This window comes from Seriola dumerili, unplaced genomic scaffold (assembly GCF_002260705.1).
Source record: "Seriola dumerili isolate Sdu_G_001 unplaced genomic scaffold, Sdu_1.0 BDQW01000056.1, whole genome shotgun sequence".
Lineage (NCBI taxonomy): Eukaryota > Metazoa > Chordata > Actinopteri > Carangiformes > Carangidae > Seriola > Seriola dumerili.
In genome coordinates, this window is record NW_019174311.1 from 4,035,951 (window position 1) to 4,060,484 (window position 24,534).

General features: G+C 39.9%; 1 protein-coding gene across 1 annotated transcript; it reads right to left on the reverse strand.

Moving 5' to 3' along the window:
* Positions 1-3,318: 3,318 nt before the first annotated feature.
* On the reverse strand, positions 3,319-22,704 carry pik3cd (phosphatidylinositol-4,5-bisphosphate 3-kinase catalytic subunit delta). The gene is made up of 23 exons (XM_022741684.1): positions 22,474-22,704; positions 21,393-21,567; positions 20,376-20,604; positions 19,396-19,622; positions 18,897-19,073; positions 17,442-17,597; positions 16,703-16,792; positions 15,393-15,614; positions 12,820-12,916; positions 12,269-12,399; positions 12,117-12,179; positions 11,856-12,023; positions 10,821-10,942; positions 10,585-10,728; positions 10,402-10,501; positions 10,145-10,311; positions 9,498-9,607; positions 9,145-9,223; positions 8,877-9,044; positions 5,809-5,932; positions 5,224-5,369; positions 4,741-4,873; positions 3,319-4,652 (listed from the first exon to the last, which is right to left on the reverse strand). The coding sequence occupies exons 2-23, from the start codon at positions 21,531-21,533 to the stop codon at positions 4,515-4,517; spliced, it is 3,132 nt and encodes a 1,043-aa protein (XP_022597405.1). The 5' UTR covers positions 21,534-21,567; positions 22,474-22,704; the 3' UTR covers positions 3,319-4,514.
* Between the last annotated feature and the right edge of the window lie 1,830 nt (positions 22,705-24,534).

Genomic DNA, 24,534 nt, shown 5'->3' on the forward strand with positions numbered 1-24,534 from the left:
GTTGCTTGAAATGTAATTGATAAGTAATCAATACTTGATACTGCCTACTTGATTTGTGGTTGAATTTACATAGTGTTGTTGTTGTTGACGCCATTTTGAATATGTACAGAATCACTTTTTTCATAGTTTTTGAACCTTCTTAACATAAAAAACAAAAAACAGCAGTCACAGCTTTGTAAACCAAACACAACAAAAACCACAAACAAAACAAGCATACACACACACACACGCACGCGCACGCACACGCACACGCACACACACACACACACACACACACACACACACAGACACACACACACACACACACACACACACACACACACACACACACACCGCCACCAGGCTGACATAATTACTTTCAAATTACTAGGGTATGCTGTAGTCAGTTCCAATGCTGTTAATTAGGTAGAATGAAGTCCAGTCCAGATGGGTCCACTGTGTCCAAGACTGGCATATCTTAATGAATACTTCGACATTGTCATAAAGGGTGTGGGTCAGTTTTTCCAGAGGGATTATTTTCTGCACCTCCTCACACCAATTGTTCAGTGCAGGGATGTCCTTGGAAATCCTGAATTTGAGAATAGTCTTTCTTACCCACCTCATCGATCACGTGTATCTTTGCACATTTCCTAATGAATTGCATTTAATACACTTAGAGTCTTACTTCTCAATAATGGTGTACTATGAAGCCTGTGTCATATTTCAAATTGTGTCTCTTTATCAGTATTATAGCTCAGAATAGAAAGTGTATTTGATATTACTGATGCCCAGATATTTTCTTCTATCTGACATTCTATATCATTTTGCCATTGCTTTCAGATGTGATGAGAAATAAATCTTTTTGGCATGGGTTGTTTAAGAATGTCTTCCAAGAAATACACATTTGGAGCATGTATTTTATTTTTGGTATATAATGTCTTAAATGTAAATAGCACACCATTTCTGTTCTGTTGTTCTGTGTCACCTATTTGTACTTGAAAGATTATATTTATTGGCATTGCATTTACAGTGCTATCTAGGCTACAGCAGATTTATGAAGAATTATGAAAAAGTTTTGATGTAACTATAAAATTTAAAAGACCAGCTTCTGTTGTGGGGCCAAATATTTTGTTCTGCCTTTTCAAGGTCTCTAGGATCTATCGTAAAACTGTAAGTATCGAAACACAAATCTCAGATAATACAATACAAAATGACTGATGTTTTCAGGGGGGGACATATTACTTGTTGGGGTATTAATGTTATAATGTATAGTACACACTGTTGCTATTTCTTGTCCCCATATAAGGAAAAGCCATAAGAAATCTACATAACATAGAGTTCTGGATGTAAATAATGTGGTTTATGTTGTCAATAAAGACATTTCTCGCATTGAAGTATATCTTTGAATTTTGTTCCATCATTGCCTAAACAACAAACCACTGTGGACCCACTAGATGGACTTAATCACATTTGCCAGAACAATTCCGCCTAATCAGAAATCAATCAATTGCTCCAGCCCCAAATAATGGAAGCTTGTTTGAGTATATTCATTAAAAATAAGAGATTCATAAAAAGAAACATTTATTTACCTTTTCTCTGTTCAGTTGTATAGAAATTGCACAAAAATGGAAAAGAGTGGTGACTTTAGTGGCTCTGGCCTTCATTCATGATCAGCCTTTTATAAGCAAAAAAAAAAAAAAAAAGGAGAAAACGAAAGCTAACATGACTTATAGCTTAGAAAGACTCAGTGAGATCTGCTGTTGCAAACTGTTTATTGAGTGTATGTTTCCCTCCCATCAGCAAGTGAAGTAAAGGTGAAAACAGGATGCAGACAGATAAAGGACAGGTCTACATGAGACCTTTGCTAACAGGACAATTTGTCTGCTTTAGCTGCACATATGTAAATAAGGCCTGAGCCTTAAAGGATTTGTGCCATTTGACACAATTCATAAATTACAATCAGTTCAAAAGGCAACAGCAGTATATTTTATAATCTGCAAAAAATAGCCCATAAACTGAGTAGACTCACTTCTCCTGGCTTAAAGCAGCAGTGATTAGCTGAGCCCATTCTGAGGGACACTGATGACTCATGTTTAAGGTCTATTCCACAGTGAATATTTAACATTTCAGTAGTTTAAGGTATTTATGCTGTATAATCTACAGCTACACTTGCTCTTCTGTAAAAGTCGTCATTGTACAGAGACTCATACAAACGGTAGAGATCATTTACGCAAAACAAAAAGGCTATGAAAAGCACATCATCTTCTTTCACTGACTCTTCCTTACAGGACTGACAGCAGGATATACAGCATGTAAAGTAATATGAACATACCATAAAATTAAACCCTCACACAGCCAACACACCATTCTGCGCAGCATTCGATATGCCAAAATATAGAGGTGTTTGACACTGTAAGCATGAAATCTCTTTCATGGAACCTCGCACATCAGTTCAAAAAAATGCAATGGAAATCACAAAGCATAACTTAAATATCAGAAAACAACACATACTCGTAAACACACGCACACACACACACTCACAGACACGCGTACTGCATCATCTGAGATAGGACACATATTTCAGATTTACACTTTCAAAAGGGCGTGTGAACAGTAGCACATTTTCAGAAACTCAACTGTGTCTATGGCTTACACCAGTCCATAGATTGTCTTATTTGCATCGTACTGAAGCTTGTATTCAATATTTTGGTATTTTCACCAAACATCAATAACATCTTTGCCTCGCGCCTGAGATCATTTCTTTGTCCTTTTGCTACTGGCAGTCATGTCATTTTAGTTAGATATTTTGGGAATAACTCTCTAGACAACAGTTTGATGAGAAAATCTATACTCATCTCATATCCTTCTGTTAAAGGGATAGTTCGGTTTATTTGATGAAGGGTTGTGTGAGGTAGTCAAGCATAGTCAGTGTGTTACCTGCAGTAGATTAAGATCCGCACGCTGCCAGTTATGAGAGGCAGCAGGGAACACGGTACACCAGCAGAGCGATGTGCTGCTGGGCCAGAAAATCGTGTTTTAGACACTTTTAAAAGACGCCCACCGAAACAATCAAATATAAATTTAAATGTACGCTTCATGCAGAATATTTGAACGGATATCGGATTGTTTCGGCGGGCATTTTTTACAAGTGTCTAAAACACATTTTTTCTGCTGGCCCCATGCACAGTAACACATCCCTCTGCTATTGAGCCGGTGCTTTCAGGCTCCTCTCGTAACTGGCAGGGCTCTGATCCAAATGTACTGCAGGTAACACACTGGCTATGCATGACTACCTCACACAACCCCACATCAAATAACCTGAACTATCCCTTTAAATATGAAGCTGGGGCCAGGAGACAGTAAGCTTAGCTTAGCATAAATACTGAAAACAGGGGGTAACAGCTAGCCTGGCTCTGCACAAAGGTAAAACCAAATCTGCCTGGCAGCACCACTAAAGCTTACAAATGAACAATGTGTCATTTTTAGAAGCGCTGCTGGGCAGATTCTGTTGCCTTCGGACAGAATCTAGTTGTTTCCATCTGTTTCTATCTGGCTCCAGCTTCACATATAACAGACAGACATGAGAGTGGTATTGAACCTCTCATCTAACTCTCGGCAAGAAAGCAAACCAGAATATTAACCAACATGTCAAACTATTCCTTAAATGTGTAGTTGCTGTTTAGTGAGGGTCTGCTGGGTATCACAGTCTGGTACACTGGGACGTTTCAAAATAAAGATCCCATTCAAAGTTATTTTCTCATTTTACAATAAACTGTAAATGTTACAACATTTCCTGTCTAGTGGCACGCCAAAGGCAACATACTGTACTTCAAGGCAATATTACACATCAGTAAGTGATACAGCAGTAAAACACATATTTAACATATTTTTTTTTAAAATATCCTTCATGGCTTTGTACAAGTACTTCAGTTACCACATTAAATAAAATACAATAACATAAAAAAAATAAGACACAATTGCAAAGAGGCAGTTGAAATGAGAGGAAACGATACAGCCATTAAACTGTATTGAAAGACTTGAGGTGAAACTGCCACCCTGTTATTTTACTGTGACTGGAAGATATCATCTAAAGTCATCATAAATCATCATCACTGTCTGCCGTTTGCTCCCTGCTGAGTAATGCAGTCGGTGAGATGATCTTTCAGTCAGTGATTCACACCTTCGCATGAGCAGGTTTTCAAGTAGCGATTTCAACAAATCAAAAACACATGTGTATTGTCTGTCTTGATATGTCTCCAAGGCAAAGGCATCCCATTGTTTGACGGGGTAAAGATGACTGTGATGGATTTCTCTCATTGTGAAAATATCTGTGTGCTGAAATGACGCTCATTGTCTTTGGATGCCTCCACTTAGTCGTACTTTTCCACAGACAAGCCAGTCGTATGTAAACATTTGCTGAGTGTCTTTGAATGCCGTCAAATAAAGTAAAAACAGTTTATTGTATTTTCTTCCCTTTTATCTCCATAAGTTAAAATCCATCATTTTCTGGCTGGTCCTCAGGTGTTCAGCGTTCTTCAGGGTCTGTTATCTTTGGCCAAGGAGTGCATCATCCAGTTGACCTTGGTCTTCCAGCTCTCTCGCAGGGCTTCGTTAAACTTGACTTTGAAATTCTTCAGCGCCTCCTCCTCTGATTTGCCCAAAGCCAGAGAATCCTTTTGGAAACAAGAAAAACCAAAACATTGTCAGCATCATTATCAGCCTCATTACCAGCAGCAGCATCAACAATAGAACTGTTGCTACCTTTAGGTACTGGATGTCTTTGAAGGAGGTGAGCTCTGGCAGTCCTGCTGCCTTCATCATGGCAAAGAGGTTGACGAACAGCATCCCGTTCCGACACAGGATCTTATAGGCCCGCTCACAGTACTCCCTGAACCTGACAACATGGATGCAACAATCAGTTATCAAGTATAAAACATGTAAAAAAAAACAGAATCCCAGATCAATACACAAACTAATACAAAAATATTGTACCTCTTTTTTTTTAACTGGTGGAAAAAACAGAATGACATGAAAGTCACAAAACATAGACAAAAGTAAAAAGGGGTTCCCAGCCCAACCACCCAGCGCCACAACTGGGGGCCCACGCAGCAGACAGCCGGGGCAGCCTGGCAAGGGCCCATCTCCCACTTTCCCCCTCCTCCTTCCTCCAATCGAGGGTTTTTTAAATTGGGCACATAGGTTCAAATTTAGGACAGTTTATTATATAGTTTAAAAATATTGTACCTCTCAAACTTCTCACTGTTGTTTGTCCTTCCTTGCTGGATCACATGGACAAAGTCATAAGTCAAGATGAAAGGCACACGCTCCCTGTTGATCCCTAGTTTCCGCTTGAAGTTGCCCAGGAAATGCCCAAAGTCAATGTGGAACAGCTGAGGGACAAAGGTTAAAATGATGTTAAGTAGGTTCTGAGTCACTGACCACACTCACATTTCTTAAAGACTCACTAACTGTTGAGTGACTTCAGTGATTTCACTCCAAAATGACACTTTAATCTAAGACTAAATAATCACTGGAATCAAATGAGAAGTTATAATCAAGTAGCCTACTATTAAAGCTGTTGGCTAATTGGAAACTCTATCGCAAACCTTGACATACCAGTCAGTATTTTTTTAGTGACAATTTCTATACTATTGATTTTGGCAGCTGTAGTATGTGTTCTGCCACATACTACATTATGAAGCAGAGCACAAGTAATGTCAGGTTGAGTATTATGTTAAAAGTACAATCTATTTCCCTCTTTGCAGCCTCTTGTAGACTTAGTGTCATAATTATTTCTTGTGATGTAAAACATCAGAGGTAAAAGCTCACCTGTCCAGTTTCCCTGATCATGATATTGTCATTGTGACGATCTCCAATGCCCAAGACGTAAGTAGCTACACAGTAGCCAGCACAGGACAGCGTGAACTCTTCTATTGCTTGATCAAGTTTTTCCCTGGTGACAAAAACAAAAACAAGGATATCGTACATCACTACTACATAAACACACATGTATCGTCCAGTCATGAGGCAGGGTTTTTTTTATTTATTGCAGCCATATAAAATATTCACAAATTCCTGTGGCCGATTAATGATTGACTGACACGTCCTTCCACGGTCTAGACGTGCATGGGGTTCACTGTGTTAAGCTTTAACTAATTCTCTCCGCTCCATCTCAGGCGCTGCAGCATTTCAGCCTAATAACCGCTCTGTTCTGTCGCGCAGTCAGCTGGGCCTGTGTCGCCAACGTGACGTACGTAAGGCTTATTCATTACATCGAACGGTTCTCCTTCTTCAAGGAGCTTTTAGAGGACACGAGACCTTCAGACTTTCTGGCACCGAATGAACATCTACTCTCATTTAATGTGGCTAAAGCTGCAGTTGCCTACGCACTTTGTCTTGGTCTGTCACAGTCTCACAGTGCTGCACACAGTTAATATTTTGATGCGAACAATTCAGACCACACACACACACACACACACACACACACACACACACACACACACACACACACACACACACACACACACACACACACACACACACACACCCACACCCACACACACACACAACTGCTGCAAGTTTCAGTTACTGCATTCAGTTACATGAAAAAAATTGTACCATGGGGTCTTGACATGAAGTGAATGCCACTTCCTATAATTTTTATTAACTCAAATATCATAAACATATCTGGAAACAATTTGTTTTTAACCCCTCCATTTAGCATTCATAACAGCTGTATAAATTAATAGTTCATAACAGACTATAATGTAGTAGTAAATAAATATAAGGACCTTTAAGTGTTAAATAATGTTCAGTATATGTTATAACTTCTCAGATCTGGATCTTTGACCTTCAACAGATCCAGTCTATCTCTCTCTCTCTCTCTCTCTCTCTGCATGTTGTCCTAGTCTCTCTCTCCCTCTGTGCGTTTGTCCTCCTTTCTCCTATATGTGTGCGGTGTGCTTCAGTTTGTGTATTCTGTCCTCTCTTCATGGAGGAGAGGGGGTCGTATGGCTTGGATCCAATCTGTTTGGCGGTACCTGGATGTTGCTCCTCCTGGATAAGTTTTTTCCTATACGTTTACAATCTATAACTTTGTCATCCTGGTCGTCTATACTGTAAATCTACTTTGTGGTTAAGTCTCTATTCTGCACACGCGACATCTATTGCATGTCTGTCTGTCCTGGAGGAGGCAGCCCTCCTGCGGTGGTCTCCCTGAGGTTTCTTCCATTTTTTTTCTTGTTTCTTTTTAAAATTCTGACTTGAGGGTCTCCGAACAGAGGGTGTCGTATGCTGTTCAGATTGTTAAGCCCTTGAGGCAAATTTGTGAAATGTGATATTGGGCTATATTAATACAATTTGACCTGACATGACTATGAAGAACTGTGTTTTGCGATAATATTGTTCATTAACTGTCATACATCAGCCTCACATATGGTCATAGTGCTTAACAAATACATAAATAAACAATTAAAATGTCCTTTTATCGGCTTATGACTACACTATAGTGTGTTATATAAGATTCATCAACTGTTTATGTCAAACTGTTATGTTACCACATATCATACACACGTGTATCTTCTCTGTACTGATCAGGTTGTCGAGTCATTCCTATCTTAGTCGACACAACAGAGCTAGTGCAATGACGCGTTTAACACCTCCACTGTGTTTCAGTTCCCAAAGATATCGAAATAGTTGTAGTGCTAGTGATAGCGCACATCTTGTCACATATCTTGCAATGTACTCGGACATGTTATCTGCGATGTCGAGAAGAAATCAATACAATGTACCATTTCGTACTAACAGTAAATGACACTGTTTGAGCACAGAGGGAAGTCAAGTTTGACTTTGGAGCGAAACCCCTTCACATAGAGCAAGCACACATTTTTTTCCACAAATTTAAAGTTATAATATGTAACTTTTCCGCATTAAAATGTCTAAAAATGACCTGACCTATGTTATACCTTTTTTTGAGTTGTGTTCTTACACTATCCCAAATGTTTCCAGAAATTCTCAAACCGGAGAAAAACACGATTCTAATATGGTAACGCTCCGTGTCATGTGGTCACCTGTTAATGACATCATATTCCCTATGCGCATGGGTCGCATTGCAGTTTCCTGCCAGAAGCTCAAAATGGACTTTTATCTATTTCTAAGCCACATACACTTTTTTACACCTTGGTGGTTTCAAACTATATTTTTAAACCAGATGAAGGATTTTAGTCGTCAGACGTCTGCATCTGAAGTTATCAGAGAAACAAGCTGAGGAAATGTTAGACAGCTCAGTTCCCAGCTGCTGCAGACGTCCTGTCCTGTGTCACTGAACTGTGTTGGTGAATCACTGATTCTTAAAGTGAAACTGCTTTATTCAGTGTTTTTTAATGGTTACAATCTGTTACAAATAATGGTGGTGAAGACAACATCTCCCATGATCCCTCCCTATTTCATGATGTCACCCAACATCGTCTTTTATTATTGTTTTGACTGAGAGACTCCTAGCAGCAGAAGTTACATACCGTGCGTTTAATACTTTTCTTTTGTTTTTCGGGGATCTCGACACACACCACCAATTTGTTTTTATACGTTTTTTCACATTTTGACTATCAAAAGCAGGTAGTAGGGGTGCTGCAGGAGATGTAAAGTGTCAGAGAGGAGGAATGGCATGGAATAAGGTCTGTCTGGACCCTTAGGCCGTCAGGGTGCGATCTAGCTCCGCCATTTCTGTTGTACATTACATTGTGTCCCTTAAAACTCAATAACATTGTGCATGGTGGCCTTCTTAAACAGAGCTGGGGTAAATCACTCATCACTTCTACAGAGATCAGTACAGTATCTGAACAGTAGGAGATGACACTGTGAGGCTTAGTAACTGTGTCAGAGTAGTTCATCACACTCACTCAGGATTCTTAGATTTGAGCCAGTTGAGCAGAGCGTCCTTGTTGAAGGCAGCAGTGGCAGCACTGTTACTGTTGTTGCGCTGGATGTTGGCGATGGTGTCAGAGTTCTTCACTACCTCGATGAGCCCCATCTTGTTCCCAGTGGACAGGCAGCCATATGGGATCATCCTGTGGATGTGGGGTGAAATTGACAGTATGAGGTTGGTGCAGAAGATCTCTTTGTGCGAGAAACATCAACAGCTGCTGCAAACAACTGCTCCCACTGTACCTGAGATCAAGGCCTTCTTTCTTCCATAAGGTCTCCATGAGCTGGATCATCTGCAGGGTCAGCATGTCTTGTCGAAGATCTTTAAAAAAGAGAAAATCTTAATTTCATTGTGACAAGTGATGTATCAAATTTAAATTTCCTGCTAACTTTCACCCTTACGCTGCTTGACTTCTAACGTCCGACATCCCTTTCCCAAACCCACTGGGTATGTTTATCTTTCCGGTGCACTGTAATGTACAACCAGGTATTTCAACCCTTCACTGTACCTTCACCCTTTTGTGCTAAACTAAAGCAAACTACGGCTTCAAACCTGACACTGTGTGGTCATGAATTCAGATGTTCTTGTATCTCACCATCTCCATTCTTGAAGATGATGCCCACCATGTCTCCTTGAGTCCAGTGGTTCTTATACATCAGCCAGAGCGGCTTCATCTTGGAGTCCATAAATCTGCACTTATCTGCACTGCAGGAGTAAACACACTCATTATGAATACGTGATCATCTTAATAAAGTTACTAATGTTAATAACAGTGTTTCAGGTTACTAGACTGAGGACAAAATTACTTAATACAATGCTGTTTTTTGTTTGTTTGTTTGTTTGTTTTTTTTTACAAAATATGGTGCCACTTTTAGTTTGTTGGAGACATTTCAAACACCAAGAACAAGGCAATTTTGTTCACAGCAAACAAGCTAAAGCCTTTATTAAAATAAAAATCAAAAAATGGCACCATCCTCACCTGTAAAGTTTCCAACAGTCAGAAATGAGTGTAAAATTGTGTATACTTTGATTTAAAATAAAAATGTAGCGGTACTGTCCCAATTAAATATCAATTTGCCAATATGGTCCCTAAATTTATTATTTTGTAATTCAGCAATATAATCCCCATAAAGGGATCAGAAATGCCCCATATAATTAAATTATGGTGGAAAAATTTGCAACTGGCAAAAACGATTATCCTGCGGCTTTTGCGTGTGTGTCTACTGTGTGTCTGGCACTAACCAGATCTCAGAGAGGATGATGCTGGGGTTGAGTGGTGACATCAGGTCTGACAGGGCCTCCACATACGAGTCCTGTTTGATACATATTTTCAGGTCCTCTGCTGTCATCCTCTGGGAGCCCGACTTAACAAAGTCACTCAGGGCCTTCATTTTGCCCAGAGCCTCGTTCTGTGCGGCAGAGGCTGAGATTTAGTACAAAACAAATACACACATCTGAGACCACTGACTTGATCAGTGTGTATGAGTGAGTGCGATTACCTGTTTGGATAAGAGCTTGATGTGGTGGATGTTTCCCCTGCAGTATGCTTCCAGAATCAGGCCAAAACGCAAACTCACAGACGCCACGTGAATCTCTGACCTGCGATGAACACACATTCTCCCATAAAACAAAAGGCTGCAAAATGCAAGTGAGCTTGTGTTTTCTGTTGGGCTGCGTCTCACCTGAGATGCCAAAACAGAAAGTGTCCTATCCTCCTGTTGGACAGGGCCCTCTCTAGCAGGAAAGTGGTGAGGTCACAGTCTAGGTAGGACTCGTACTTTAGGACCTGGACCAGCTGGATTAAATACTGTAGCAGTTCATCATCACTGTGTGCAGGGAAAATGGTCCATTAATGATTGTGCTATTAAAACTTCAAATACAAAATGTCTTATCGACATAAAAACAAATATCCTTCTACCTGAGCTTCCTGAGGCATCTGATAGTGAAAGAACGGACAGTCGGGTCGGGAAAACTGTAGTCTAACAGCTCCAAGGCATGGATGGCAGGGAGGTCCGGCCAGTTCTTCAGTAGACTCACCATCTGAGGAAAATCAGTGATCCTTTTTTTTAACCTTGATGAGAACAGTTAAATCTCTGATGTGTGAGATGACAGATTATTTTTAATGTACTGGATTTTTACTTTTAAGCATTTCACTGGTTGGTAGTGCTGAAATGATTAACAAGCAGCTACTTTGATTATCGATTTGTCACACTGTTGAAGTCACTTATCAAGCAAAAATGTATTGCTGGTTTCTCCAGGGTGATGAGATGCTGCTTTTCTCTGCTATACATCATTCTTGATTAAATATCTGAATTAAATATCTTTGGACAAAATAAGCAATTTGAAAATCACCATTGTGAATTCTAAGAAATGTGATGATTATTTTTTGTTTTTAGCCATGCTAGCAAAGTCACCCTGGTGCTGGTCCAGACTGAAATATCGAAACACTTTGTTTTGTGACCAAACACCAGAAAACAAATGAGATTCCCATCAGAATTAGCTGAATTTTGTGTTTAGTGCTAATTAGCAAATGTTGTAGCATGCTAACATGCTAAACAAAGACAGTGAACATAATAAACATTACAGTGTATACTAAACATTAAGCATGTTAGCATTGTCACAGTGAGTATGCTAATGTTAGTATGCTAATGTCTTGTTCTAACATTTTAAAAACTAAATTAATCGATTAATCAGCTCATTAATTGTATCATTAATTGTAACAATAAATAAATATATATTGTTAGCTAAAGTCCTGCTGGTTGGATTGTTAAACATGACATTGATATTGGCAAGTCAGTAAAATAATTAAAAAGTAAAAGTTTTATGAAATATGTGAAATTACTGAGCAAACGAACAGGTCGTATTTAGCAACAAAATCTTAAATCTATTTTGGACATTTTCTAGGTGTTCTGTGTTTTGATCACAGTGGGGAAATTCTTTTCTCCATTCATACCTGAACTACGTCCTCTCGCTTATTCCACTTGGTGATGAGGAGCAGCTTGGACAGACTTTCAGGATAATGGTCGCGGACATCGGTGCGGAGCTTCCATAGGAGTTCCTTCTCATCCTCAAAAAACTCAGTGTAGTTTTTGTTGTCCATGATTTCTTTTAGTTTCAAGTACTAAAGAGAATGACCCGACAACAAATTCATATAAAAGCAACAAACAGCTGCTGTATTTTTTTTCTGTAAAATGAGAGATGTAGAAAGTCTTACCTCTTCTTTAGTGCCACTAAAGAAACTGATAGATGCATCGCCATTCTTCTCTGTGTCGCTGATCTGAAAACAAGACGATTTTTTTTTGACTGACAGAATTCCAAATCCAAAATTTTAGGATGTACTCAATATAGTCTTTTGGGCAGAAGTACCTTGTCAAGCGGAGGATAATAAAGAGGATGTGGTCGGATGTTGGGGAAACGGATCAGAAGCCCCGCAGCACTGTCCACATTGGGGTTCTTCTCGACTGTTCCCATCGGGTTCAACAGGTCACTTTTGTCATCTGTGATAAAAATGTCACATATGAATCCTGTCATCATTTTATCCACTTAGTGTACTGTACTCCCTCTACATTTTCACAGTCAAACCACTTTCTAAAAGTGAGTGTGCATGTTAAACTATACTGCTCTTTCAAACCGCATAGACAGATAAAATCATTTTACACTGCAGTGGATAAACATGCTCTATTTGACAGCCCAGCCTCTGACGCCAACAAACAACAGCCATTTCCACATCTTAAAATCGCTATCTTGTGCATCAGCAAACACATAATGTCTGAATATGTGGGGTTTTGATGGCGCCACATGTCACTTTGGGTATTTCAGCCCTCACTGTGTGTTCTCAGACACTGTGTGGGAGGCTGTGAGCATGCAAGGTGTTTTTGAAGAGGAGGAAATGTAAGAGGAGGCAAGGCTGAGAGTACCAGGAACAGATGGCCATGTGGACAAGAGGAACTCCCCGGTCTTTAGCTGGTCCTTGTAGTCGAACACCATGGTGTTCACCCAGGCTATGGGACAATCCTGAAAGGAAAGAGATAGCGGGACGGGGAAGATTAGGTTTGTTGATCCACTTTATCTGCAAGCAGTACAATCAGGGAAATGTCGGTGTCTTTGAGACTGAATTTAAAAAAGAAAAAGAAAGAAAAAGAGGGACAGAGGGAGAGTACTCCAAGTCTCTTAACTAACCTCCACTGTTTTCAGTCAAAGTTAAATTAAGGTTTACTCAGTTACAACAAAATCAGGTCAATTAGTGGAATCTATCTCTATCAAACTACATATAGTAGTTGAGATATAAAATCATATTAATCATCTCTAGTGTCATTCTGCTCTTTTCAAGCTCTTTTCGTTTCTAAAAGTAAAAATATAACCAACTCCTATTCCAAACATCAACATCCAAAAGACACACTGAAGAGTCTTTAAAGATAAAGCATTTTCATCAATCAATCAAAAACAATTTGAATAATTAACTGTCTCTTGTACAACATATGCTTTATTTTGGAGGTTTTTTAAAATATTTTAATGACATACTGTATAAAAGTTTAAAGCGTGTCCGTGGCTTCTTTTATTTGATCATTTATCACATCAAATAATAAACTGTAAAGCAAAGAACTTCTGCTGCTTCTGGTAAAAGATTTACATGAGTAGGATTCTGTATTTAGTCTTATTTCAGTCTTGTGTGTCGTGGCTAAAGCCAGCACGTAAAGCAGCAAAAAATAGAAACAAGTTCCAGGCAATGATCTGAACAAAAATAGCTTTACTGTTCAATGTGTTGAAAATGAAAAAAAAAAAACACACATACACAAAAAGCGGAGATACACATAAACAAGACTTGGCTTAAATAGCTCAACTTCCGTCTATCTCTCTGCTGTCTGGCTGCAGGGACTTCTCTTCCGGACAGAAGAAGAGAGAAGTGGCTCGGAAAGCAGAAGCAGCCTCGATACCAATAGAACACACCTGGCTGCCATGTTTGGGCAGAAGTCCCACAGCCGCTGCAGCGCATCAAAACAAAAGATGCCCAGACCACAGCCGCGCAAAAAAAAGGGAAATTAGTTGCTGCTCACTGTACCTACAGCCAGTGGGTGTGTGGAGGCTCCTTCCAGTGTAGCCTCACAGTGTCGTACTACAGATGTAAAGGATTAAAAAAAAAAAAAAAAACTCCCTACTGACTTTTAATTAATGTGACATCAATGTTGTAATAGGGAAGTGAAAGAACATATTAATTTTTTTCATGTTACATGTAATCAGGGCTACATCTTAATATATTTTGTATTATTCATTAATCTTCCAATTATTTTCTCAATTAATAAATGAAATGTCAAAGGAACTGTTGAAAAAATGGCCACCATAATTTCCCACATGTTCAAATTGCTTCTTTTGTCAAACGAACAGACCAAAAAGAAAAGACAGTCAATTTACAATGATATGAAACTGAGAAAAGAAGCAATTCCTCACATTTGAGAATCTGGAACCATCCAATTAATTCAATTTTCTGTCAATCTACTTATCAGTTCTGTATTGGTTCTAAATGTAGGCAGTTGTTATATTGTTGTAATGTATTACTGTCACATTAGACATCATTAACGTTAGCGTCCACAGCTGGCTCTCCACGGCCTTGAACAAAGCAGTTCACAGCAGGTCCAGTTTCATGGTCTCATGCATATTTGTCTTTTAAATCTCATTTACCTTCTTTTTGTTCTATGCTTTGCCAGTCATGTATAATAATATGTAAATGATGTACAGCTGCACAACGACTCGCTGTCCAGAACATCCAATATGTTTGTGTCATGGATGTCAGGGCGCCCGGCGATGACGTTTGCTGTTCTCCTGTCGTACTGTCTCTGACATGTGTCAGATGGTGACTAGTGTCAAAAAAGTTTTTTATAAATAGTAATTTAAAAAAGTTCTGCAGCTGTGTCACAGCTGGACAGATGTTATTGGTTAAGAAAAATAACTACACACACTTTGATAACTAAATTTGAGGTCTCCTTGCAAAGGATTGTACTTGTTATATGTTGTTACTCTGCAATAACCAGTACTTGCCACAAAAAGTAAAATATAGTAGTGCTCCCCTGTGTCCCCTTGAGAAAAGTAACAGTAGTAGAAAATTGCTTTGCAGTGTTTTGGGCGCCCACTTTAAGTTGAGGTAAAATGCTTTGTGGGCTGGAGTAGAGTGTTATAACTACGAATGAGTGTGAAGATTAATTTAGAATTCCTTGAAAATGTTTGCCAATTCCTTCCTTCCTTGGAGTGATGTATAGATAAAAGGGCTGAAGCGGATGAAAAGTTAACCACAGCCTTGCCACTGAACACACTTGCACAACCAGACGCAGCAGCAAAACACACCCACACAGCACCCAACGTCTACACACACTCCATACTAGAGAGGAAACAGATCTGTTTGTGCTTGCTAACAAGTTCACACTCACTGGCCCAAAACGGTCGCCTACTCAATCACAAGTTGTGCACTAAGGCCCAAGTACGTTTCTGCCCGACTCACCGCTTTCTTATTCTTCTTTTTGGTGCCACGGGGTTTCTTGGTTTTCTCAATGACAGCATAGAGAGCAAAGCACAGGCGGCTCATGCGAGGCAGGTCGGCCACGTTTATGTCAAACTCCAGCCTTTGATCCCACAGCGGCTCAGAGCACACTGTCACCTCGGAGCTTGTCACCACCTTACAGAGCAGTTCGCTGCCATGGAACAGACCAGCCTGCACCACGAGCTGGAGGGGAAACACACAACACGACAGCGATTAGATGGAGGCATGACGTGTGGTTTGGAAGCTGAAGAGTTTAGCACATCTGTGAGGGAGATTGTTTGTGGAAGATGTAGAGACTTCACTAGATGATTCAGTTTCCTGTGTCACTCAGACTATGAGTCAAAGGGTCTACACATTCATAACGTGAGCAGGTTACGATGCCTTTCAATGCTATGCAGAGTCAAAAATGATAAACAACCAGGACAGTCAAAATTCAATACTATACGACCATTAAGCTCCTGGCTTTTGCCAAATCAAGATAGTCTGAATCTATATTTACAAAATATATGAGTGGCTATTCTCCCCCAGGGTGTGTTTTCAAAGCAGTGCCTGCCAACTGCAGAAATGACTGATAATTATGTGACAGGACAAATTTGTCATGAGTCATGATGTGCTCCAAGGCAGCAGACGGAAGTGCACTTACACTTAATAACCCAACTAAAGAATAACATAGTTAGTTATGAAACCGAATCACAAACACAGACACACATTAACAGGGTTCCCTACTTGTCCTCTCACTCTTTTTCTTTTTTGTCAAATTGGGTTGTAAAAAGAAAAGAAAAGTGACATAGCAAAAAAAAAAAAAAAAAAAAAAAAAAAAGAAAAGGAAAAAAAGGAGAATGAGTATGTAGTGTGACTGGATATTTCTTTGTGTTCCAAGTTATTTACAGGGGGACACTTATCAAATTTGAACATAGGTCAGAACCTATCTGCAACAGTAACAGAACGCATGTATCGCCTTCAAAAAAAGAAGTGCGTTGACAGTGAGAGAGGGAGAGACAGCACAATGTCTCTCTTTTTTCTTAGAATCTAGGCCTCAGAATGAGACGTAAAAACCAGATAGGCCCTCCCCACTTCCTGTTTTGAAGTTTTAACCAACCGCCTTGATGAATTATGGGAAACGTGTGGTCTGGACCATGTGACCCACCCCCCTATCATTTACATGTGAAGCCTGCTGTTCCTACAACTGAAATTAAGATATTGGTAAACAAGTGAATGCCACATTTCATTGAGCAGCAAAGTCAGAGAAACCCACGCAAAACCACACCAACCTTCATTCCTTCGTCTGCATTGACACGGTTGCCCTGCAGCAGGTGAATGTAGAAAGGCTCATTGATGGACCACAGAGAAGAGGTGTTCTGCTACAGATGGGAGAGGAAAATTAGTTTTTCCCTGTAATTCTTTACAGTAAACTTTCATTAATAGCATTCACTCTAAACTCATAAAACTGCTGCTACAATTTCCTGTTTGGCAACATGTCAAAATATACAAGCAAGACAAGGCAATAATCAACACTTTCAAAATAAAGTAAAAAAAAGGGAACAAGCTTTGAAACTGGAAAAAAACTGACAGAAAGTTCTCCAAGGTTCAAATATGTGTTCTTATCACATTTCTTTGTGTGAATCGCTTTTCGATAAAAGCTTAAAAACATACAATAGCTTTAATTTTGCCACTGCAGTTATAAAGTAGGGTCCAAAAGCCTGACACCACTTTCCCATACACTTATAGGAAAATAAGTACATATATATATATATATATATATATAGTATATTATATATATATGTATATATATATCTATACATATATATATATATGTTCAACTACAGATAATGCAAGCAAAGGTGTCATGTGTAAATCATCTACATTATGTTGCACAGCATGTTTCCAGTGTGACAAAGTCCACGTAGGGACAACTGTGGTTAGGACTGAGAAAAGGAGAGCGAGGGAGAAAGAGAGAGAGAGAGCACCGCTCTGTTAATGAAAGCCACCAGCCGTCTGCTGCCCTCTTACCTTCTTCAGGGGCAGTGGAGGAGGTCTGGACAAGGAGCGACTCTTGTACACCTGGCTACACATTCTGCCCTGGTCCTCCTGATACTTGCTGACGGTGGAGTGGTGCACCATGGTCAGATGAGGGTTTTGGCCATTCCTCAAACATGAGAAAATGTACTGATGGAGAGAGACAACAGGAGGGGACAGAAGCAGATATTTTTTTGTTTACTGGTACAGCCATCAGTCAGTTCACCCACAGATATTTCCCAGTGTTCTGATAGCACTGGTTAACTCCTGGAGGCTGTTCATTTGCTGTAGGTTAATGCAGTTGAAATCTCATTATGTGTGGATGGATGCAGTTCCTCTCTGCAGGGCTGCTAGACAGATATGAGTCACCCCTGCAGGTAGCTGGAGTTTCAAAATCAGCAGTGGAGTCTCCTGCCACCAAAACCTTGACTCACCCCGCTCCTCAAAGAAACTCAAAGATAAACAGCATCAAATAGAAAATCATCCGCATCCACTAAGAAAATATCTGCTCTAGTGCCGACAAAAAGTGTTCAGGATTGTTGGGTTTTTTTCATCTTTTATCATTTTACAACACTGAGACACAAATAGAAAGAAAAAGACTTTTTAATGTCAGTTATTTATCCTAATAAAAGTAATTGATTGTATAAGTTTTAACAGTTTGATTTCAGAATAGACTGAAGTATTGAGTGTTTGCCCGGCTTACAATGATGCATGAGTTACGAGTGGTTAAAAAATGTCACAGTTATAAATATCCTCCAAACCCGAGCGTCCACATCAGAAGACCAAAAGTGAGGGAGGCCCCCCATCGCATCTTCTCCGCAAAAGAAGGAGCCTAAAGGGTAAAAAAATTACATGACACTAATGGAGGCACGTGGGAGCCTCTGAAACAAAGTGGAGGAATGATTTTAGCTTTATGCTAATCGCTGTTTGGCACAATCAAAACACCACGCATCAGCAAAAAAAAAAAAAAACACCAGCACAGCCATGAAGCATTGTAGTGGTGGCATCAGACTCTGGGGATGTTTCTCTGCAGCAGATCCTGCGAGGCTCGTGTGGGTAGAGAGTAAAATGAACGCAGGAAAACATGAAAATATCATGGAGGGAAAACTGGCTTCAGTCTGAAAGAGAGCTGAGACACAGGAATCGCTTCCAAACAATGTCTAAAAGTCCAAATCCAGAATTTCCGGTAGCTCTTGAACATACCTCCTCTATCAACTCTCTCACGTAACTAGACTGTGCCTGAGCAGTTTGGCAAAGATGATCAATGCCAAAAGTGTCAGAATGTGCAAAGCTTCAAATCCTTATAGACTCAGGGTGCCTCTCTAGTTCATGCTAAGGGGGGTGAACACTTACACAACCAGCATGCTTGTGTTTTATATGTGTTGTAAAGTCGGATTCTTTTGTAAAGGTTGGACACTGAATTTTCTGGGCGTTTTTGCGGTCACTCACTTTGAACTGGCACAAGGGATGATTCCCATAGATGAACTCCCAACTCCCATTGACCTGTAAGGTGTAGTCCTCCGGCTCCTGTCGCAATGAGCGAAAGACGGTGGCCTTCTTCTTCAGGGCGCTCCTCATCAGAGCCCCTGGGTGGTCCTGAGGATCCTGCTGCAGCATGAAGCTTTCCTGTAAGAGCAACAAACAATACGATTCAAGTAAAGTGGCCAGCTTTACAGAAAACCCTACAAAATGTAGCTTTCATGTCTGTGGATCTTGTTCCTGAGAGACGTTTTTGAAGGTGGTGTTTGTGGTGTGGGAGGGGGATTTCCACAGGTGCTCACATTTACTTAACATCATCCTCCACAAGCTGGAACCAGTTTTTCCAATCCAAGCTGTTGTGCTCTTTGTGGGGTTCCCTTCTGCTGCCCCATCATACCATTACATTTGATTTGATTTTTCTCAGCGCACAAATATGACTCATAAAAACTACAACAGCAGGTCAACTCACATCACAAGCCTCAAACTTGACGTTAATGAAAATCTTCTTGGTGTTTTTTGACTTTGCGCTCCCACACGGGGAGCAGCATGGCTCCAGGTCACATGGGAAGCTGTACTCCATCCACTGCTGCCATGGCAACAGCTGCCGCTCCTGAGCCTTCTCTTCGCAAAACGTGCGCATCTTAGTCCGAAACTCATTCACCTCGTGGTTCTTCTGGGCCTCAAACTCATGCAGACCTGAAAAATCATTATCAGCGCATCAAAAAGGAAGGAAGACTTCACTTGATGTGGAAGATTTTGTTGATACAAACATTCACTCAGAGGTGGATCTACAAGAGAGCCGGCCATGATTTTATTAACTGAAACTGACTGAAGTGAATCCTAGTGAAAAAGGCAAAAGGGGATATGTGATGACGACTTTGGCAACTTAATGTCATGATTGAAAACAAAGAAAGAAGAAACAGCTTCTTTTTTTTTTCTTTTTTTTTTTTTTATCAAAGTTGATTCATGTGTTAGTTTACTAACTGTGCCAATGGCTCAGAAAAACGGCTGTAATTTGATTCCCGCCACAGGCTTTAACTTTGCCAACCTCTGAGTCACTGTCTCTTTTCTCTTTTTCTTTCTTTGCTTGTTGTTGTGGCTCTTTTCCTGATTGGAACCCCCCCCCCCCCCCCCCAACCAAAAATGATGATGGTTGTTATTAGTCGACTTAAAACAACCTCCTCCTTCAATCTACGTGAAAGCAGCTCCTAGCCACAGCTTCTTTGTTACCTAAAACTGATGATGGATATTTCAGTAACTACTGGCTGGACCACGACATCAGACTGAATCATGAAAAGAAAGGAAATGGCGACTAAGTGACAGAACTCTCATCTGACTGAAGGCTGCTTCTTATCTTATACTTAGTAACTGCACAGCAATACCACCAACTGCCAAAACCAGTGTCACTCTACCAGCAGATGAGCTCCACCAGAGAAGTGTGCTGCTTACCTTTGCCAATCAGCAGGCTGATTTGGGTGTTGGTGAGTTTTTCCACTCGGTCGCCTTCCCTCGCCACCAGCCTCAGAACACACATGAAAGGCCGCACGTCGCTTATACGCCTCGATTCTTCCTCCAGTTCCTCCCTCTCTGCTGTCTGGTTGATGCAGGTGAAGACGTATGCGTCGGGATCACCCAGTGCACTGAAAAGAGCCTCGCTTCTGGCATTTTTCCAAACCATCTGAAACAAGAGACGACAGCCGAGCGTGAGGTCGAGAGCAGAGTGTTTATGGCCTGGAGTGTGCGGTGTGTTGTCTGTGCAGGTAAAATTGATGCCTGAGGGGTCGTGTAAACATTCAGAACACCTCAACCAGTGTTACTATTACTGTTTTCAATAGCAAGACTAAAAATAAGAATAGCACATTTGCCACCACGCTGATTTCCTTAATTAACGTTATGAGCTAGGACGATAACCGACTGTACAAGAAATGACCCTGGCTGTTTTTGAACATTTTATAAAATTCCTTGTGAATTACCCAGACTGGAGAGACATTTCATCTCTTAATCATCTTAACAGCTTCCAAGAGTATCATTACTTAACACAGCTAAATCAAACAGCCTGAAGTGGCAGAACTGTTGGCATAGAAACTGGCACATTCACATTTAACAGCAGATCTGCTTCAGCAGAGAGCTGGCCGTGTATACCAAGGAGGAGAGCTGCAGCTCCTTCTCTAAAGGATGGATCAAAAATGGATCAAAAGCACAAGTGAGCATTGTTCAGACTGTGCGGTGTTTTAATTAGTTTAATGCTCAAAGGAAATATTAAGTCAAGCAATTTGTTTAAAAGCATATTGAGTAAATATTGTAAATAACAACTGCATTTTGAAAGTGTGGTCATCGGAGCTGCAGTGCTGGGCTGCAGTCAATCAATTACAATCTGTTAGAAATACAGTGCTGGATTATAATAAAAGTGTCTGAGTGGGAAATCAAAGTTACACTATGAATACATGGGGATGTGAGCGGACATACTTTTTTGATATTTTTGATGGTGTCATTTGGAGACACAGGGAATTTGAGGAAGATCCCAGTAGGCAGCAGGAAGTCCATCATGATCTCCCGGACACCCTCCTTCGCCCATTCCTCCTGCATCCCATACTTCCCCGGGGGCATGGTGACTGCCTCTCATTTACCGTCAGCTCCTCTGCTGCTCACCGGAACACAAACAAGAGGAAACACAGCTGGGGTTAATATGTCCTCTATTAACATGTGTTACCGTGGATGCACGTGTGCAGTAGGTTAGGCGGTGTGATACTGTGTTTCTTGTTTGTTCCTTAAATCCTGAATGATATATCTTAGTGTGAATGGCATGAATGAAAAACACATGAAGGCTGATCCCTTCTCCATCTCCTCAGTTCTCTCCCCGAGGTGGCCTCTTCAATGCATATATAAGAATATGTCATAAATAAGATATTGAATTGTAAACTGAGACAATAGTCTTGGGAGTTTGTGTGTTTTTGTAGTTTAGTGCTGCTATCAGTTTATTATAATGTGCAGGTTAGTACACAGACTTAGTTCATTCAGCTCCACCTTCAGAGACTGAATGTTCTGTCAGAAGGAAGAAACCATTTCTCAGGGGTCAAATAAGGTGAAGGTACACTGCAAGAAACAATTAAACGCCACAAAAAATATATCTCAAAAATATATCTCATATAAATATATTTCATATCGACAGTTTAATTTCCTGCTCTTCAAGTGAGTGTGCAGACAGACAACAGTAAGTTTCGCGTGTTATTCTCAGTATTTGTCTTAAAGTAATTCTAGACTATTGATTTTGGTAAGAGGAAACTTGTGCTGTGTGAGCTGCATTGTGTGTAGCGTCAGTGTGGACTGACTTACACCTCTATATAATCATATAATAATCACATATAATCTTTTAACACGTTAAAAAAAATAAAAAATAAACACCTTTGAAATCAGCCCCGCGAAATGAAAACAGAAGGTACAGACGCAACAACAGTCCGATATAAAACGTGAGGTGGTTCTGTGTGAGGAAAAACTTGTTCAAATGTCGTGGCGAAAGCCTTGCCAACCTGTTAGCGCAGACACTTGCCTGTCAGCTCTACAAGGCGGTCATCTCCTCATGGTTTTATCACAGCGACGATGGAGGCTGTAACATCACGGGGACCTGTGAGGTTCCGGCGGCTGCAGGCTGCGGATCGATCCGTCAAGAGAAGAGAGGTGAGGGGAGGTGAGGTGATGTAAATCCAGCTCGAGCGGACGAAGTCTTTCCCTGCGTCGGTCAAGTGCGCTGTCATTCATACGGTGATGTTGTTGCACTGACTGACCCAGAGTAAGCGGCTGCGCTGTGCCTCTCCAGCCCCCAGTGGGCCAAGGGACCGTCCAACAAAAGTTTACTTCGCGGGAAGTGAAAGTAAATTTCTCTCTCTTTAACCCCCGCCCTCCATCCCTCCTTAATACTTGTGCTTTATGATCATTTTTAAATGTACTATCATTATCTTTATTGTTATTATTATTATCATACCTAAAATATAATTATCTCGTGTAGAGTTGAAATCCTTAGTGGTAAGTCTTTACTTGAATTTGTTCCACTATTTATTTTTTCATTTATATGCATATAGTTGTGGTTGTAATTCAATCTAGTTGTAAACAGAAATAAATATATTCTAAGGGTTTAATCATGTGCAGGATGTTCTTCAACAGTTCTAGCTTCTCCGTTGAAAACACGGTTCACATTATTACAACTGTGTTTTACACTGTTATCATTATCTGTTTTATCTGTTTATACACCAGCCATCTTATGAGTGCCCACAGAAATTAATCAACACTTACATCTGATTGCAACTACTTATTACTTTATTATTACTTACTTAACACAACTAATGTGTTTTCAACCATTTAATAAAAGTTAATATCCCTCTTGTAAGGGTTGAAGTATCAGTGTTAGTCGACTATCTGATAAGCTGATGGAGAGAGAATTAAGCGTTAAATATATTTATAACTGATGAGTCATTTTTCATCAAGAAATGTCAAGAATTTAGTTCCAGGATTGGCTGCTTTACTAAATAGGCCCATCATTGCGTTTTGGATGGTGGTGGAGGAAATATTCAGATCCTGTAAGTAAAAGTAGCAACACCTTAATGTAAAAGTAAACATAAGTAAGAGAAGTATAATGTGAAAAAATTAGCCTGAAGTATCAAAAGTAAAAGAATTCAATGCACAAAATGGCCCCTGTGATGATATTACATTCTTGACTATTGTTACTGGAGCTTTCATTATTATTGCTAGTGGGATCAGCATTATACTGTTGTATTTAGTCAGATGAAGCTAATTCGTAACCATTTTATAGCAAACAAATCTGAAATAATTCTCGATGTTTTAGAAACTCGTCAGATGTTTTGAATATAAACTTTATATGTAAGTAAAAAATAGCTGACGAATGAATGTAGTGCAGTAAAAAGTGCAATAATTCCCTCTGAAATGTAGCCTAGTGAAATGGAAGTGTAAAGTGCCATCAAACAGAAAAGTACAAGCACTTCATATTTTAAGAACAGTGGCCTGCTTCATTAAAATGGTCACATAAAACAAACAATTGAAATATGTCACCTTGGGCTCGGGGAAATTAGAATGGGTTAGAATTTTACAGACAAGTTGATTAATCAATTCAGCAAGAAAAAATCAGCTGATTATCAATAATAAAAATAATTGTTTGCCACTTTAATCTCTGCTTAAGGGCATCATGTATCTTAAATCAAGAAAGCTTAATCAGTTTGTCTGTCAATGACAGTAAGAAAATATTGAAAATTAAAATAATCACTAACAATATATGATATATGCAAACATAACAGTACAGTAACTACTTTCTCCTTCTGTTTTCCTTCCACCTGACTGCAGAGTTTCACAAGTCTAATGCGCTGTGACCCAAAATAGACCAGAAGTGTCAACTTGTTTGTGAAATTCTTGTAATTCAGACGGAGGTGCGGTACTATAGTGTCATGTAAGAAAGTCGAGACCCCTGTAATGTGACTTTGTGTTTTTATATATATATTATATATTCAATAAAAGGAAATTGAACTTTACAAATGAAGCTCTTGTTTATGTGCATGCAAGAATATGCAACCAGTCATAAAACACAGAAAAGAGCATTTAGAAA